The 16,859-nt window shown below is 39.5% G+C and overlaps 1 protein-coding gene across 1 annotated transcript in view; it reads right to left on the bottom strand.

The window, feature by feature from the left end:
• Positions 1–16,859, bottom strand: part of DROSHA (drosha ribonuclease III) — a 206,783-nt gene that overhangs the window by 151,721 nt on the left and 38,203 nt on the right. Inside the window, exons 10-12 of the mRNA XM_075270897.1 lie at positions 8,431–8,502; positions 3,060–3,141; positions 789–863 (exon numbers count right to left, since the gene is read on the bottom strand). Coding sequence (XP_075126998.1) covers positions 789–863; positions 3,060–3,141; positions 8,431–8,502 — 229 coding nt within the window. The remainder of the gene's footprint in view (positions 1–788; positions 864–3,059; positions 3,142–8,430; positions 8,503–16,859) is intronic.

Raw genomic sequence — 16,859 nt, 5'->3', positions numbered from 1 at the left:
TTAGGAATTTGAATGTTCATAGAGACATTCTGTAATCTGTCTATGTATGCACTACTCTCCTTACAAATTCTTAAAAGGCAGGTATTAAGACAGAAATTAAGAGTTAAGTAGTTTAAGATCATATTTGCAAATGCTATTCCTCAATTCCTTCAGCGGCGAGCAATGAAAGCAAACGGACCCCATAGACTATAATGGGGTCCGTGTGTTTTCTGCGCGGTATACGCACGGAACACGTGGAGAGAAAAGTACTTTATCAACTACTTTCCTGACCACATGACTTGTGTGGACACCCATTATAATCTATGAGGTTCATGTGTTTTCATAAGCTCAACACTTGACAATGCGTTCAGTATTCCGTTCAGGTGGTCCCCAAGCGGATTCCCCAAATGGAATACTGAACGCAGATTTGAACCGGGCCTTACTCTTGGCACCTGTGGCTCAAGATAATTTATGGCATTACTGTTATTTGGTATGGTACAAATCATAGGCCTATTTGGCTGTTCTTTCTGTAATTAATAGGTTTTAGAGTAATCTTAAAAGCACTTAGTCTAGATCTGTCCTGAGGATCGGTAACCCACCTCTACTCTAGCTTTAAGAATATTAATCCATTTAGATCACCAGCCTTCACCCCTACACAAATGATATCAGTACTTGGTGGAATTACTTTACATGTTGGAAAGATGTAAGAATTCTTATGTTGAAGGTTGTTTTTTAAAACCAAATCCATGGAAAAAAAAATAGTGGGCTGTATAGGTGTTAGATTTATATGAGATTATGCCAAGACTTACCTGGCAGAAACCTTACAAAGCGAGGCATAAAATGGAACTGTGGACACGTGGAGCCATGATCATCAACAGGAGGACCTAAATAATGGTATATAAAAGTAGAAATCAAACTGTGCTCATCAGGAAAAGTAAGGAGGCAAGTTTTGTGTTAATACAGATTTTATGGGTTCCTATAGCAGAGCTTAATATGAAATCAAATTTGCAGCAGGAGAACTAAACACAGGGTTTAGTCAAATCTGTTCCACAAGCAATGCATAATGTAAGTTTCCAGAAGTCAAATGTCCAGACGCTAAGCAAAAAGAAAATGATGTCAAGATTTAATATAAAATTAACTCTATTCAAAACAATAAAAACCTCAATAACAGTATTAAAACATTTTCCTGGTAATTTAAACTTGCAAAATAGTCAACACTCTTTGCTACAATGGGTTAAATCCATGCAGCAGAGTTTGTGCTGTGTGAGAGCCAACATTACATTATCTAAATAATACCAGCAGCAGGATTATAATCTACTTGTAAATAGTACAAGGTGTGGGTGTATGAGGAAAAAAAAAAAAACAGCCTGATAAGTCACCAGATTTATGTACAACAGGTCCAGAATGCAAAATTGGGTGCCCAATGCACCCAAAATGATATGAGCCAAACCAAACTTGTTCTGAACCCTCCAAAGGTTCTGCCAAAGAAGCTTGGATGTAAGCCTTATATGTGAGGCAAGTATTGAAGCAAATCTTTGCAAAATTGCAACCAATTTGTCTTGTATCTTGAACAGGACCATCTTTATCAATTTAAAGGGGTTTTCCATCTCACTGTTTCAGTAGTCTGGCTGAAGTCTCTTCTTCTCACTTCCTGTATCCCCCCCCCTCCTTCCTTGCTGAACAGGACACTGATACTTCTGCAGATCAGATTATATGCACATGCTTGTACAGTCCGACTCAGTGTTATCTGTGTGTTTACAGATAGAGAGATAAAAGACTCAGGCTTTATTAGCAAACTGCAATTAGCGGAGCTGATTGTCCTGCCAACACTGATTAAGTGGTGTCACTTGTCCTATCTCACAAGTCTGTGGTTTTAGCAATGCTGTGTAAACAATGGGAGGAATAAGTTCACATAGCAGGCAAACAAAGCAGCATTTCTAAAGCAATATATTTAGGAAAAGTCTTCAATTTACATAAGCTACCAGTATAGATAGGATCCTTGAGATGGAACAACCTTTTTAAGTGACTTAAGAGCAGTAGTAAGTAGGAGTAGCAGTTTAAAAAAAAAAACCTGTGTAAAACTGCATACTTCTAGTACTGTATCTAACCACAAAGCAACATTCACAACACTTCATTACTAAGTACATATAATCATATTACATACAATGTGGTCTGGAAGCTAGATCTGACTGCTGGTCAGAACACCGATCACCATATAACCTCCCATTGGCAAGCTACTATTCGGAACATGTCTTTTTCAAATTTATTTAATTTCTATCATTTTGCATAGTGCCATTCCTCTGTTATGGCATCTACAAACATATGAGAAATTTGACAACTGGGTGGTACAATTCCAGGGTTCCTGGGTATACTATTGTCAAAGGGACCTACAAATGTGTCCCTACACAGTCTGACAAGAGTATTATGGATTAGACAATGTCAGTGTGTGTAGGGACATGTCACCAACTGGTAATACCCAGCTGTACATGTATTTACTACATTTCTAGGAGGAATAAGAGAAAAAGCACAACACAAAGGTACAAGAAAATATGTTCTTTCATGAAAAATCTAAGTATTTAATAAAGCATCCATGGCAGGAGAGCCAACAGGTAGTGTTTAGAATATAGCCTTTACCTACTAAGTAAATAGGATATACAAATGTCAGTCACTGTAGAAAGTATGTGTGCCATATACAATGTGACCACGAACGATAATTCAGATGTTTCCTCTAAGAGTCATAGAGGGAAGAAAAGGAAAAAAAAAAAAAAAAAAAAAAAAAAAAAAAATCACAGTTTTTCTCTTCTCTCAGAAAAAAAAATCCTTGGGGAAATTAAAACAGATAAGGGAAGGAAATTACAACAAGTGGGTTATAAGTGACTACAGAAATATGAATGTATTATGTTTGTGGTTTGAATCCTGACACAAGATAAAATAAATAGAACTAACAAGACACAATTTTTTACTGCGTACCATAATACTGAAGAATAAAAAACAGACATGACACGTAGGCTACTAAATGGTTCAGTGCTTTTAAAGCCCACGGGGTAAAGCATTTCAGAAACCAAGTAAAACAGACGTACCAATAAGATTCCAGTCATGAAGCTCTAATATGTCCCTGAACAGATAGGAGGAAAACAGTTCCAGTCCCTTCACACAGAAGTGCTGAGAAAAACAGAGAAGTTATACATTAGGAACCATATAACCATTAGCCCCTCAGAGGGGTGTAGGAAATGGCAGGCAGGTAATGAGGTCAGCAGACATACACATAAAGGGTCATTATGCCAAGATATCATTCTGTTATACTGAATAGTAAAAGATATCATGGAATAACCACAATATTAATAATGGCGGACTTTACTACATTATTCTGGTTCCCTTTACAGGGCAACTATGGTTTCACGAAGTCTGGGGAATTTGGTAACCTTAGAACTAGTATTTGTATACACTGTGCAAGTAAAGACAAATGTTGCCATTTTATTATTGCAATGTTCATAGCATATATCCTGAAGGAAACAACATATCTAGTACTAAAGAAAACAATCCAGGTTTACAACAACAGTTGGCAAGGCAATACCCTGCACCGCTGAAAATAAAGGGTGCGCAGGTAAATGGATGTAAGCAATAAAAAGGCTGCAAAACTTGTGCAGGCAATGCCATCCCTTCAAACTGATCAGCTGAGCTGCTAGAATTCAGACCCCCACAGATCAGTATTACTCGAGTATCTTTAGGAAAGGTCATGTAAAAATGTAAGTTTCCTTATGGAGACACAGGCTGCTAGAAGACTAGACTACATTTACCAACTACTGTATGTCTATACATTAAACAGTGTATACATAGACCCTACAGCAACATGATGAGACAAGTTCATCACACTGGTGCATGTTGTGTTAGAAGTTGGATGGCATATATAACAATAACCATGTGGCAGAAAACGAATGCATGACAGTTATAAATCTGCCACTTTTTAGGAAAGCAGGAATTAACTAGACAATGCTTTCTTGTTTAGACTTATAAACAGGATATGTACTTTATATTTAGGTAACTAATCAAATATTTTATTGGTTTTGAGATCATGGGTTCACCACCGGCTAACATGCAAAATGCCGTGCACTGTCTGCGATCTGTGAAAGAATGGAGTATGCCCCTACTTTTTATCATGGATCTAACCATCGTGTCAATTCTCACAGACCTGACCAACCAATTGAGACGATTCTGTCCATGAAAAAAAGGAATTCCACAAGAATCTATTAATACATGGTTGGGTAAACAGGGCGTTTACACAATATAATTTATAAAGTAGGTTAGATGGGACAGATGGTTTATAGTAGGTGTTTTGCAAGTTTTGGGGACTGGTCTACAACAGCCTATTGAAGAGGTCATTGAACGGGGCCATTTGTTCTGTCAAACCTATCTTGTGTTCTATAAAAAGACTTTCATTTTAGAGTTCACTGGTTTAATGTGCTTTTATGTACCAGTAGACCATTTTGAGTGGATAGCCAATGTATTAGGGAAAGAAGATGCATATCCTTATTGAACAGGCATGCAAATAAATACAGTTGCGTTCAAAAATATAGCAGGGAGCTTCAAAAAGCAAATAAAGTGTAAAATCATTACAACTTATTTGCATTAATGAAAATGCACAAGAACACACTAAACATTTCATTCCAAATCAAAACAATAAACAAAATATATCCAGTTAATTTTAATCATTTAGGGGACATGTATACGATCATGTGAGTGTCGCCCGCCGTGATTACCGTATATACTCGAGCATAAGCCGACCCGAATATAAGCCGAGGCCCCTCATTTTACCACAACAAAAACCTGAAGGAGAACCTCAGCTGGCCGGACCTGAAGGGGAACTGCAGCCGGCTGCCGGCAGTAGCGCTGAGGGGAATCCCCGGCAGAACCGCTTCTGCCGGCGGCCGGCCGCAGTTCCTATCTTCAGGATTGGCCTTGAGAGAGCGGTCGCGCCCGCTCCCTCCAGCAGCATGGCAGCGCCTGCCGGTTCACTCGGACCGGGACATCATCGGAGAGCATCTCTGCTGTAAGTTACAGCGGAGGTGCCGGATGGTATGGCGACCGCTCTGGAGCAGAGCGGTGCCATTATAGTTACAGACACGGAATCCAGACCCGGCATACAGACACCGGGGCGGGTGCTGGGCCGCAGCATCGCCACGCTCATAGCAGGAGCGTGGCGATGCTGCTCATTTCAAACTGCAGAAGTACTTACGGTACTTCTGCTAGCAGGCCTGGAATGCAGATACACGCAGGGTGCGGGCCTGAGGTTACATAGCCACGTCATCCAGCGTGTGATGGAGTGTGTGTGTGTGTGTGTGTGTGTGTGTGTGTGTGTGGTGGTGGTGGGGGGGGGTGTCTGTGTTCCGGCCTTGCTAGCAGAGGTACTGTCAGTACTTCTGCAGTTTGAAATGAGCAGCATCGCCATGCTCCTGCTAAGAGCGTGGCGATGCTGCGGCCCAGCACCTGCCCCGATGCCTGTATGCCGGGTCTGTAACTATAAATATTGCTGAATTACCGTAATGACCCGAGTATAAGCCGAGGCGGACTTTTTCAGCACAAAACTACATAAATGACATCTATGTACTACACATGTCTCCTCAGCCCCATTTATTCAAGCTAATGAGCACGGTTCACAAAATGGACAGGAATACGACCAGAGTTTTGCTCACATCCCCATACACCAGACTGCGAAAATACACAGTCGTGTGTATGAGGCCATATAAATGAAGTCAGTGTGCATGAGGTCTTACAAAAACTAAAGGAATATTAGGATGTTAAAATAATAGCAGTGCCAGCATTTTTCTTTCATAACATGTAACTGAAAAAAAAGTTGAGATTTCACTTTACCTTGAATTACTGAACTAATATTTAGTGGCAAATCCATTGTCTCTAACAACTGCTTGACATCTGTGTTGCATGGAGTTGACCAACTTCTGGCACCTCTGAACAGGTATTCCAGTCCAAGAAAATTCAACTAAATCCCACAGCTCTTCTACATTTTTGGGTTTTGCCTCAAATGACATTCTTGATGTCTCTATGGGATTGAGCTGGCTGCTCCTTATCCTTAATCCTGTCTGTCTGTAAACAAGATGTTTTTTTGCTGAGTGGGATGTTTTCTGTCTTTATTGTGTTAAAACATCCACTTCAAGTGCATTTCTTCTCTGGCATAGGACAACATACTTCCTTGACTATTATGACTGATCCCTCGTATGCAAAAAAAAAAAAAAAAAGGCCCAACACTGAGGTATGAGAAACATCCCCATATTGCAATTTCTGCATCACCAGGCTGTCTCTTCACAGTGTACCGTTGCTTGAATTCAGTGCTCAGTGTGGTCTTGACATACTGTCTGTGAGCAGCACGCATGTCCTATGTTTTCTACTACTTTACTACACTTACAGGTAAAATTTTTGATATGTAGAAATATCACTTCTAGTAAAAATATTGATTTATCAGGTTAATGATGCTGGATTGCTATTTTTTGAACACTACTGTACATATCCACAATTTGGTTATGTATTATCATAAAAAAAAAAGAAGAGATTTCCATAAACTACCAAGGTGCTGGTAATCTGCAGTTCCTTTGGCATACAGCAACTGGTTACAATTAACAAAAGTTGGCATAGAATTGGTCATGAAGGCATCTTGCAATAATCAGTATTCTACAAGCTCCACTTTTTCCCCCATCAGCATTCAGTGTTTTGTACTGGAGCTAAAATCATATCTGCAACCTTAGAAGTGTAACCAGCAATTTGTAAAGCAGATGGGCCATCACTATACAGCCGCACGTTACGGAAACACCTTCCAGCCAGGCCTCATGAATGATCACTTGCAACTTCAGCTGCAGATTAGCATTATTTAGTTAGTAAGGATCACGGCTTTTCTCTGTCCATAGATCATTAAAAGTCTACCACAATAAAAAGCTGATTTAGAAACAAACAGCCTCTTATTTATATATTTATTTATTTTAAGCTCTCACCATGCAAATTATATCCGGCTCAATACACCTCTGCTAGGTTCTGTGCGACAAAGATGCATTGTTAAGCATCTGTACGCACATAGGCAGCCAAGCATGACAATAAGACTATGTTAAGACTAGCAGGTTCCCTGCTGTATTTTATTGCTAGTTTGCCAACATTACGACAGATTCAATAGCAGACAATGAATCATTTTGAAGTCTGCATTCATCTTATTTAGAAATGTCAGTCCAGACCTTTTAAATATTAGAGAAAACAAAATAGCAAGGCATAAAAAGCAGCGAGGAGGAGATGATGTTTGGACAAAAACGTACAATAGCATAATACGGGGAGAAAATTAGATTCTGCTAATATAATAACGTCTGGTTCATTAGACTTTAATTATACTCTGCACGCAGCGCTGTAGTTGTCCATGTCTATTTGAGAAACCGAGATTGTCATCTCCCCTTAAGCTATGATAAAAGCAATAAACATATCTAGCAACACAGTGCCAGAGTGTAATGGGCGTTCTTTCCTCTCATGAGCAAGGAATAGATTAATAACTAGTAGAAGAATGCGATCTGCAGATTAGCTCTGCCATTTCAAGGCACTTTTGTAGCACAGGCATGCCCTTGGTATTAACTCATACCTCTATTGAAAAGGCTGGCAGGTAAAATAAATCCAGGGCCATGCTAACACTGATGCCCTTCAGTCCATTATAGGTAGCTTTCATTACTAGTTCTGAATGACCATCTTTCTACACACTATTACCTGGAGGGAGAATGAACCTTAATGTGAAGAACGGCCCTGCAGGGTATTGTGCACAAGGCAATATGGCAGCTATGTCTTTTAAATGGACTGAAAGTCATAGGAGCATGCAAGCATAGCCGGAACGGAGAGTTATGACCACTCGGAAAGAACTGAAAGACAACTCCGTGACTTTCTAATACAGAACAGTAAGCTTCCATTTACATTGTAGAAAAAAAGCATCTATTAGATCGCTGAAAGTCACCTTTTAATTCATTTAGATGAAATAGACAAGAACAAAAGGACCAAAAGAGTGGCAAAAGTTAATTTGCTATTGACTTGCTTGCTGCGGCTGGAAAAGGTGCTGATATAATAAAATGCATATGTGTGTCCTGCCCATGAACCGCTTCGTTGTCTGAGACGAGGTGGAGAAGTGACCCTCTAATTCACCGGCTGCCTGCGTATTCCATCGGGTTTTAGCACAGTCTACAACACTAAGTTGAAAGGACATTAAAGGAAGGAGCCATAATGAAGGCGGTGGGAGCTAATTCTGCTACTTATTACTAAATCCATTCCTGCTTCTACAGTGCTTGGATATATCAAGGGAACAGTAATAAAAAAAATGTATACAGGAAATTGCCTAAATCCATGTTTAATCAAATAAATGTCATCTAAGTCGGAAAAGGATTTTATTTGGTGGAGTCCAGCAGTAGAAGGGTTATTCCTTACCTCAGGCATCATTTCCTCAATGAAATGAATTGTGTAGTCAATGTTAAACCGGATTACTTTGCACAGGGGAATCTGCAATAGCAACAAAAACAGCAATCATTTTTAAGGGATAACTCGAGACTGCAGCATCTCTGAGAGCACTTAGCTCCAAACGAAGGCAGTGTATAAAACAAAGAGAAAAAAAAGACTATGGAATGAGAGATGGACTTTCATCCTCTGCAAGCTTCAGCAGTTCTGCATAGTAGAACTGTAACGCCATCTAGTGCGCACAGTGCCACAAGTGTATCCCGGTATAGAAGTCATCACCTAGTGTAAATAGCATGCATCACATTAAGATCACTAAGATATGAGGCATGAAATGTCACCAAATCAATGCATCACGCCAGCTGTGAGTGACCTAAATGCCACATTGCTGAGGTTAGCTCACGGAAGACAGCATACAAAGTAATAAATGATAATCACATAACACTACAGATATTGCAAGCCAGTATCCAGGAGGAAGATGTACATTACATCACATCTGAAAAGAAAGGGTTATACTAGGTATACAACCAGATGACTGACGACCGTAAATGTCGCCCTTTTCCCTCTAGCCTTCTGAATCGTATGGGACACCTAAACACTGCACAGAATGGGTATGCATACAGTGAAGATACAATGGTGACACTCTCTATGTACTTTATAGGTGTTCTGTACAAAAGGCAGTGAGGAAGCATCATGTATGGACCTGAGCACCACTGAAGGTGCACTCAGGTCTGTCAACACCAAGGGGAGGAAAGGTTAGTTACAAAATAAACTGTCTCTAAACCATTTTAAAGGAAGTCTGCTGCCTACCCAAAAGAAGCTCAACTGTCACCACCATGTTATAGAGCGCATGACAGTGATAATCAGCATACCTTTGCTTTGTATCTCACTTTCGTAGAAAAAAAATGTTGATGTTATATGCAAATGAGGCAGTTGCAGGACTGGGTGGTGGGCCCTCGGCTCCATGGAGTACTTGCCACTATGACGAATACCATCGTCTGCATACACGACCACATGCAGAGAGTTGATCCTCCCACTCTTATTACATCAATCATCCTACTTGAGCAGCAAACGCAGTGCTCCGAAAGCCGGCCGACCAATGCACCAACTGAGTCATTTACAATACATAAATGTCCTTTTTTTTTTTTTCTCTGCTTATTACTGTAATGTGCTCTATAAAATAGTGATGGCAGATGAATATTCTTAGGGGAGGTAGCAGACTCCTTTAAACTTCATTCAAGATAGACACAGATATAGATAGATAGATAGATAGATAGATAGATAGATAGATAGATAGATAGATAGATAGTGCTAAGGTGAAAGGCAGAGTGCTGGAGAATAGGCCTCTGCCCAGGTGTAGATCCTTGGCTCATTACTGCGCCCGAAAAGACTGCAGATCCTGCATTCCAGTGCAGTTCCATGGAGTGAAAGGAGGTGTGTGGTTCTGTCCTGTAACCCTGAGTCCGGTGAGACAATACTGCTCCTGTTTTGTTTGGGTGGCTGAAAGTAGGCCACACGTATAGTTAGGTTAACCTACTATCTAGCTAGTCGCTCAGATGAGCAGGTTTTTATTTTGCTTTTTTTTGCCGGAAGTTAAGGTTGTGTCTTGTTTTGTTTGTTTTGTTCCTGAAGTCAAGGTTTATTTATTTTCCAGTTTTTTTTCTAAATAAACCAATTTGCTTCATATTTTGTGTCCCTGTCTTGACTATTTGGGTTCGCATCACTGCTTCTACCGAGCTAACTTCCCAACAATAGAGACAGACAGATAGATAGATAGATAGATAGATAGATAGATAGATAGATAGATAGATAGATAGATAGATAGATATTAGTAAGCTCTGCTTGTTTTCTATCATATTCTGCTCTCACATAGGTCAGCAGAAAAGTACCATACAGGTTCACTTTGAGAAAAAAAATAATGTATTCTTTGTTCCAAAAGACTTATAAATGATACAAAAAAAGAAATAATCTTCTGCATTCCCTTCCTTTGCACGTCTCTAAAACTTTATATATAATACAATTTCTTCTTTAAGCTTGTTTGATACACAGCAAGGATGCAAGTATAGTATGTGTGGCTTTACCTTACAAAGCTATATGTGTTATAACAAAACTGCTAATACAAGGTATCTCAAAAATAGGTCACAAAATCATAAGAAACTGAGTAGAAATAACCAATTATAAGACTCATCTGATAGATAAAAAAGAAAATGCATCAAATCACAGCTTGTTTAAAAAAAAAAAGTCACTAATCCGTACAATGTAATAGCTATTGCTTCTTCTTAGAAAATTATTCCCATATACTAAAAATTTCAATAAAAGATATAGTTGAAAAAAAAGAAAATTATTCCCAAAAAGTGAATTCTTGTAAACCAACCCATCAAATGTATCCTAATAGTATTTCCCTACTGCACCCTAACTACATTTCCCCCATCTCTTCCCTGCCCTATAACTCACTTCTCCTCTCTAATAACTACTTTGTTTCTGGTACCTTAAAGGTATATCCACCTTTTTTCTGTTTTTTTTTTCCTATTATGATCTGATAGCTGAGATGATTTTATAATCGTTGACTATGACCATAGGCAGGATCATTCTTAGGGAATTATTTCCTGTACAAGTTCCCTGGCAGGTCATGACAACTACTAGCCAGTTGTGCTGAAGGAGACATCCACCTTAAGATCCCACAGATGGTGGCGGCTAGTTTGCTATAACTTGACAGAGCATGGTGAGCACTTTCAGTGTTTTGATCCCTTGAAGATGTATTTTTCCATTTTTAGAACAAGATTAAAGTTAGTTTCTACATCTTCTACCCGCAATATATAATGTTAAAGCATTTTTTGTGTATAGTAACTAGAGATGAGCGAACAGTAAAATGTTCGAGATTCGATATTCGTTTCGAGTAGCCCCTCAATATTCGACTACTCGAATCGAATATCGAATCCTATTATAGTCTATGGGGGGAAAATGCTCGTTTCAGGAGTAGGCAACGTTCGATCAAATTATACTTATCAAGTCTACGAGTGAGGGTCGGGCTGGATCCTCCGAGAAGTCTTCTCCGTGCAGCGTCCCCGCGGCATCTTCCGGCTCTGAACTCACTCTGCCAGATATCGAGCCTGTGCAGAGCCGACTGCGCATGTCCGCACTACAAGCGGGCATGCGCAGTCGGCTCTGCCCAGGCCCGATGCCTGGCAGAGTAAATTCAGAGCCAGAAGACGCTGTGGGGAAGCTTCACAGAGAAGACTTCTAAAGGTAGGAGAAGAACCAGCGTTGATTTGCCGACTGTATAGCATTCGGCCAATCAATGCTGGTTCTGCATCAAACTTTTCCATTCGAACAGCGAGTGGTACTCGATCGAGTACGAGTATTTCGAATACCGCAGTATTCGATCAAATACCTACTCGATCAAATACTACTCGCTCATCTCTAATAGTAACACTTGGAGTTATAAGAACTTGTACAAACTAACCCCCAAACAAGAAAGACATCGATTGGGTTCCCTGCTGCTGAAGTATGCCCTTCTGATCTGTCCATATACTGAAGAGATATGAAAATATAATTTTGTTGGCTGCTATCCACTCTGTGCATATTAGTGTATCTGACACTGGGCTTTGTGTATCCGACAATTAGAAAGTTTTGCCATCAAGAGGTCAATATGTCAGCTGTACTGCTCCAAAACGCAAGGAAAGTCTGGATTCAAAATGCATGTCTATTTGTAGTAAGTACCTGTAAGTATTGGCGAAGACACATGATCACAGACCATGGCATTAATGTGATGACTAACCTCATCACACTCTAAAATAAGATAGATGCTACTAGACACACTAAAGGATGGATCGCTCACCAAGAATAAACTTGTGCATCACTAATATAACCCAGTTTTCCCAGTACATTCTCTGCTCTAAAAAAAACCACAAGAAAAGTTGGCACACATAAAATAATGCAGCATCAAGCACCACAACACACAGCATATATGTAAATTGGTTTTAAGCTGAATCATATTCACTTTTATACCCTTTTGCTGTGTCAGTACACATGGGACCAAATGTAATAAAGTGTGATAATCTGATTGTAGAGGTTGTTCACACCTATTAATTGCAATCTATTTTCTCTCTTCAACTCTTTAATGCAGAGTATGAAAAGTGAATTGCAGGGAAACCTGTAAATGTATTCTACTTCCGTGTATATTCATTAGAACAGGAGAGAATCTTAATGCGATTAAGAGCTTAATTTAGTAGGCCTTCCTGACATTAAACATTCTCTGCACCAACTTTATAGGCCACTCACTGCTATTTCCATTCACCTTCCTCATATAATAGGGAGAAGACATTGCCTCCCACAACCAAGTCCTGATTATCGATATGATACACCTTCAAGAGGTCTGACAGACATAGACTATCTAAGCTCTCCTTCACAACAGAATACAAAGATATCTTAAAGGGGCTCTATCATTTTTAGATAAGCACATCTTTGCATAGCCTTTAGAAAGGCTATTTCACACCTACCTTTTGTATGTAAATTGCCTCAGCAGATTTTGAATAAGTCTGTTTTTATTCATATGTTAATGAGCTTAGACTGTGCACTGGAAGTGTCTGTGTGCTCTGTCTGCTCTATGTGTATGTACAGCAGAGATCAGTCATAAGCACAGCATACACAGCATACATACACAGAGCAGACAGTGCACACAGACACTTCCAATGTAATAAGTTCATTAACGTATGAATAAAAATGGACTTATTCCAAATCTGCTGAGGCAATTTACATACTAAAGGTACGTGTGGAATAGCCTTTCTAAAGCCTATGCAAGGATGCGCTTATCTAAAAATGACTTTTCCCAATGATAGGAATTTGCAGCACATGAGGGACAATACTATTGGTAATTGGAAAATGCACGCACGCACACACGCACGCACACACACACACACACACACACATACAGAAAAAAAGCAAAATTCCCTCATTTCCTAAGACTCTATTCTATATCATATTGCAACAAAGAACTATCTAGAGAAATCTTTTCTAGGGCTCAATTAGTCCCCATTCAAATTGTTCTCAAAATGGCCAAAGGGTTACTTTTGTACCCACGTCTTCTTCTCTGGCTTAGCATGATTAACATGGTCTTCAAAAGCTGACTTTAGGCAACATATCATTAGTTATTGGAATGCAACTGTGTACAAGCAAAACTGTATACTCCCTATACATTCCACTATAAAACTAATATATTAAACTTAGACCAGACATTTCATAATACTTTGGTATTTGGCCCATAAAAAATATCCAAATATACAACCAAGAATCAAACAGCGTCAGACATGAAAGGAATTGGACCTGTAAACCAGCTCAATATTCATCATTACAGGACCAAACCTAAAAGATACCAGTATGTAGTAAATTACAGAGGGTGGTGTTATTCTACACAGCAGGTCAAAAAATGCTTGTGTTTAACATCATGTGCAGATTAATTTTATGGGCTATGAATGCGAGCAGAGCGGCGGTATCCTGATGTGTCTACTATACATTGTAGGAAGCAGTGCACTACCAGCGAGCAGATCTGTACACTGTGCTACTTTTGGTAGCAGCAGTTCTGCTATTGACTGCTTGGTGGGGATGTTGGTGGAATAAGTCAGCCATTACAATACCTAGGTATAGGGCAAAGATGTGTTTGTTTGTTTTTTATAAGCACTTAGTGGGTGATCATGCTTCCTACATGATTGAGTAGAAGTAGTTTTAATACCAGCAACGGAGAGGGGTCTCCATGTTCAGTGGCTTGAACTCTCGCAATGAAGGTACCCCAACTCCTACCCTCTGCTCTAAAAGTGGCAGCTCTAGCATTCAATAAGGACACTGCCAAGTCAGTCACTCAGCGAAGAGTTAAGGAGTTCAGTGTTGAGAGCCGAATGTGCAGCACAGGAAAGGACTCCCCCTGTGACACTTGCGATCTCCTTTGGTCATACAATAATGCAAACCCTTCAAGAAATATAACAGATTTCTCATTCTTACCCATCTACCTCTATCAGCAATTTTAAAGAGTCAAAACTGCTGCCAGACGCCCTTCAAGTTTTCTTTCTAAAAAGAAATGATAGTGGGGCCTCAAAGCAATAAAGCGCATGATGTTGATTTTGATGGTCACCATCAAACTTTAACAGATTCAAGTTTTCATTGCTGCACATTCAATACAAAATTGTAATGTGTGTGAGTTAATTTTACATCCATAAATCCTGAATAAATAGAAAAATGCATTATACTAGCTATAGAATCGCTATGCAATTCACAGGCAACAAAAACTCCTAAGATAATAATTAGCAGGGGCTATAAAAATAAAGACAATTTTTCTAAAATGATTTTCATAACTACATAACAGATTCAGAAATGAATTGCCCGACATTAAAAATTAATTAAAACAGATACAGAGGAGAAACTACAGCTGTAAAAGATCAAGAAGAAGAGAACACAAATCGTTAAATTGGACAGAATCAGCAACTAGAAGAAATAATCAGAATAACACTAATATATTCAGTTAGTTATCAATTTCCGTTTACCACATAAAGCAAACATGGCTCATGGCTGAAATCAGATTGTTGGCATGAGATTGAAGAATCATATTCCATTTGTTTTGAAGGCCAATAAACAATCCATCCTTGTTTTTGAGACTGCGAGTATGCATAAGTAGTCCAAATGACTGTCGTTGTATTTGGTATTTACATCCAAAAATTCTATGATGAATTGAAAAAAAAATGACCCACAGGTTTGTACTTGCTGTATTTGTATGCCAACTCACTGACGAGGGGAAGTATAAGATTCAGCAAAAGTGCTTGCTAGCCATGGTACCCGGGATGTCGGCAGGAGCCCCAATATCAACTCTTGGAGGAGTCATGTGACCAGCACTTGATTTGAAGGACTGGAACAATCTTATAATGGAAGTGACCTATACATTAAAGAGGTTTTCCGGGCAAAATTGTTATTTATTTTTTTATAAAGGTGTGTTAGTGCTAGTGATGGGTTAATAAATACACCCATATACCTTTAGCAGTTATTGAGTGATTTCTGGGTGTCTCTGGTGCCTGCTGCATCCTCTGTGTTTGATCACATGGTGTTAGCTTCCTGCTGCGCAGACTTCCTGTAGCTGCTGCACTAACTCCCTCTCCCTCAGCCCCCCTCCTCTCTCACTCCATTACAAACTTACTAACTTAACCCCTCCCATATTCAATGACTAGCGATCCTGCCAATTACTAGCCCCTCCCACCATGCCCTGTCTCTCTAGCCTAGCGATCCGCCCATTACTAGCCCCTCCCACTCGCCCTAGCTAAGCTATTCCGCCCACTGGTAGAAGACTGGAAGAGGGGGAAGCGCCATTCCTCGGACACAGGAAGGCTTGGTAAGTATTGCAGGAAATAGGGGAAGGGGAAGAGTGATGGTAAATTTCCATTTTGGATAATTATACTTTTTTTTTTTTTTAATTGAACTAAATTAGAAGTTAGTTGGAAGGAGGGAGTTTAGGGGATAATTATCAGTTTATCCTGGACAACCCCGTTAACTTATAATGGGAAACACATGATTATTCCTGGAAAATCCCTATAAAGAGGACTGCTCAGCTCTCCTGCCATGTCTGTTTTAAAAGGACACTAAACCTTGATAAACAGGGATAAAAACAAAAACTGACATGATGTAGTTCATCTATAGCCAGACCTAACTACCGGACTAACTGTGAAGTTTAACAGAAATCTTGCAGACACAGATTGATCAGACAGTGCTTCTGGATTATAGCACAAGGAGGTACATGTATGTAAGTAAATACAGTATTCCTTATTACAGCTCCACATGTTATCTAGTTTTCCCATATGTCTGAAAGGCAAATCTGGCAAGCTCGGGATCAAGTAGATTTCTTTGACTTCATCAGTCTTCCCTATTACAGCATACTACCGAGCTTTCTCAGAACCCTGAAAAGCAGATCAGGCATGGTATGCCATACTATTTAGTACATATAGTAACGGGAAATAGTAAAGTCTGGCATTCAGAATATCTATCCATTGGTTGTTACTTAGCTTTCTAAAGCTCCTGAGAGGTAAACATGCATTATATTGCAAGGATATAGGAAAACGAAGAATTATCAAAGCCTAAAACTACACATATTTGCAATTCAGCAGTTTTTGAAAAGTTGTGAGACTTTCCCTGTGGAGCCATTGTTGGTTATATCGTTGTCACTGTGTGTACGGCACTGATAGCACAGTTACTGATGGTACTACTGTTTTTACCTATTTCATACTGTCAGTTCCTTGAGGGATTCCTTCCCACAAAAAGGCCATATTTACTGTGTAGACAAAAAGTGTGGAGTCTAAACCTCATCCTTTAGTCCTAAACTTCCTGGCTCACAAGCACTAGCTTGGTCACTTGAATTTTTGGTGCTGGAGGAG

This window comes from Leptodactylus fuscus, chromosome 4, assembly GCF_031893055.1.
Source record: "Leptodactylus fuscus isolate aLepFus1 chromosome 4, aLepFus1.hap2, whole genome shotgun sequence".
NCBI lineage: Eukaryota > Metazoa > Chordata > Amphibia > Anura > Leptodactylidae > Leptodactylus > Leptodactylus fuscus.
The sequence above is the reverse complement of the archived record's forward strand: the minus strand, read 5'-3'. Positions and strand labels throughout refer to the sequence as shown.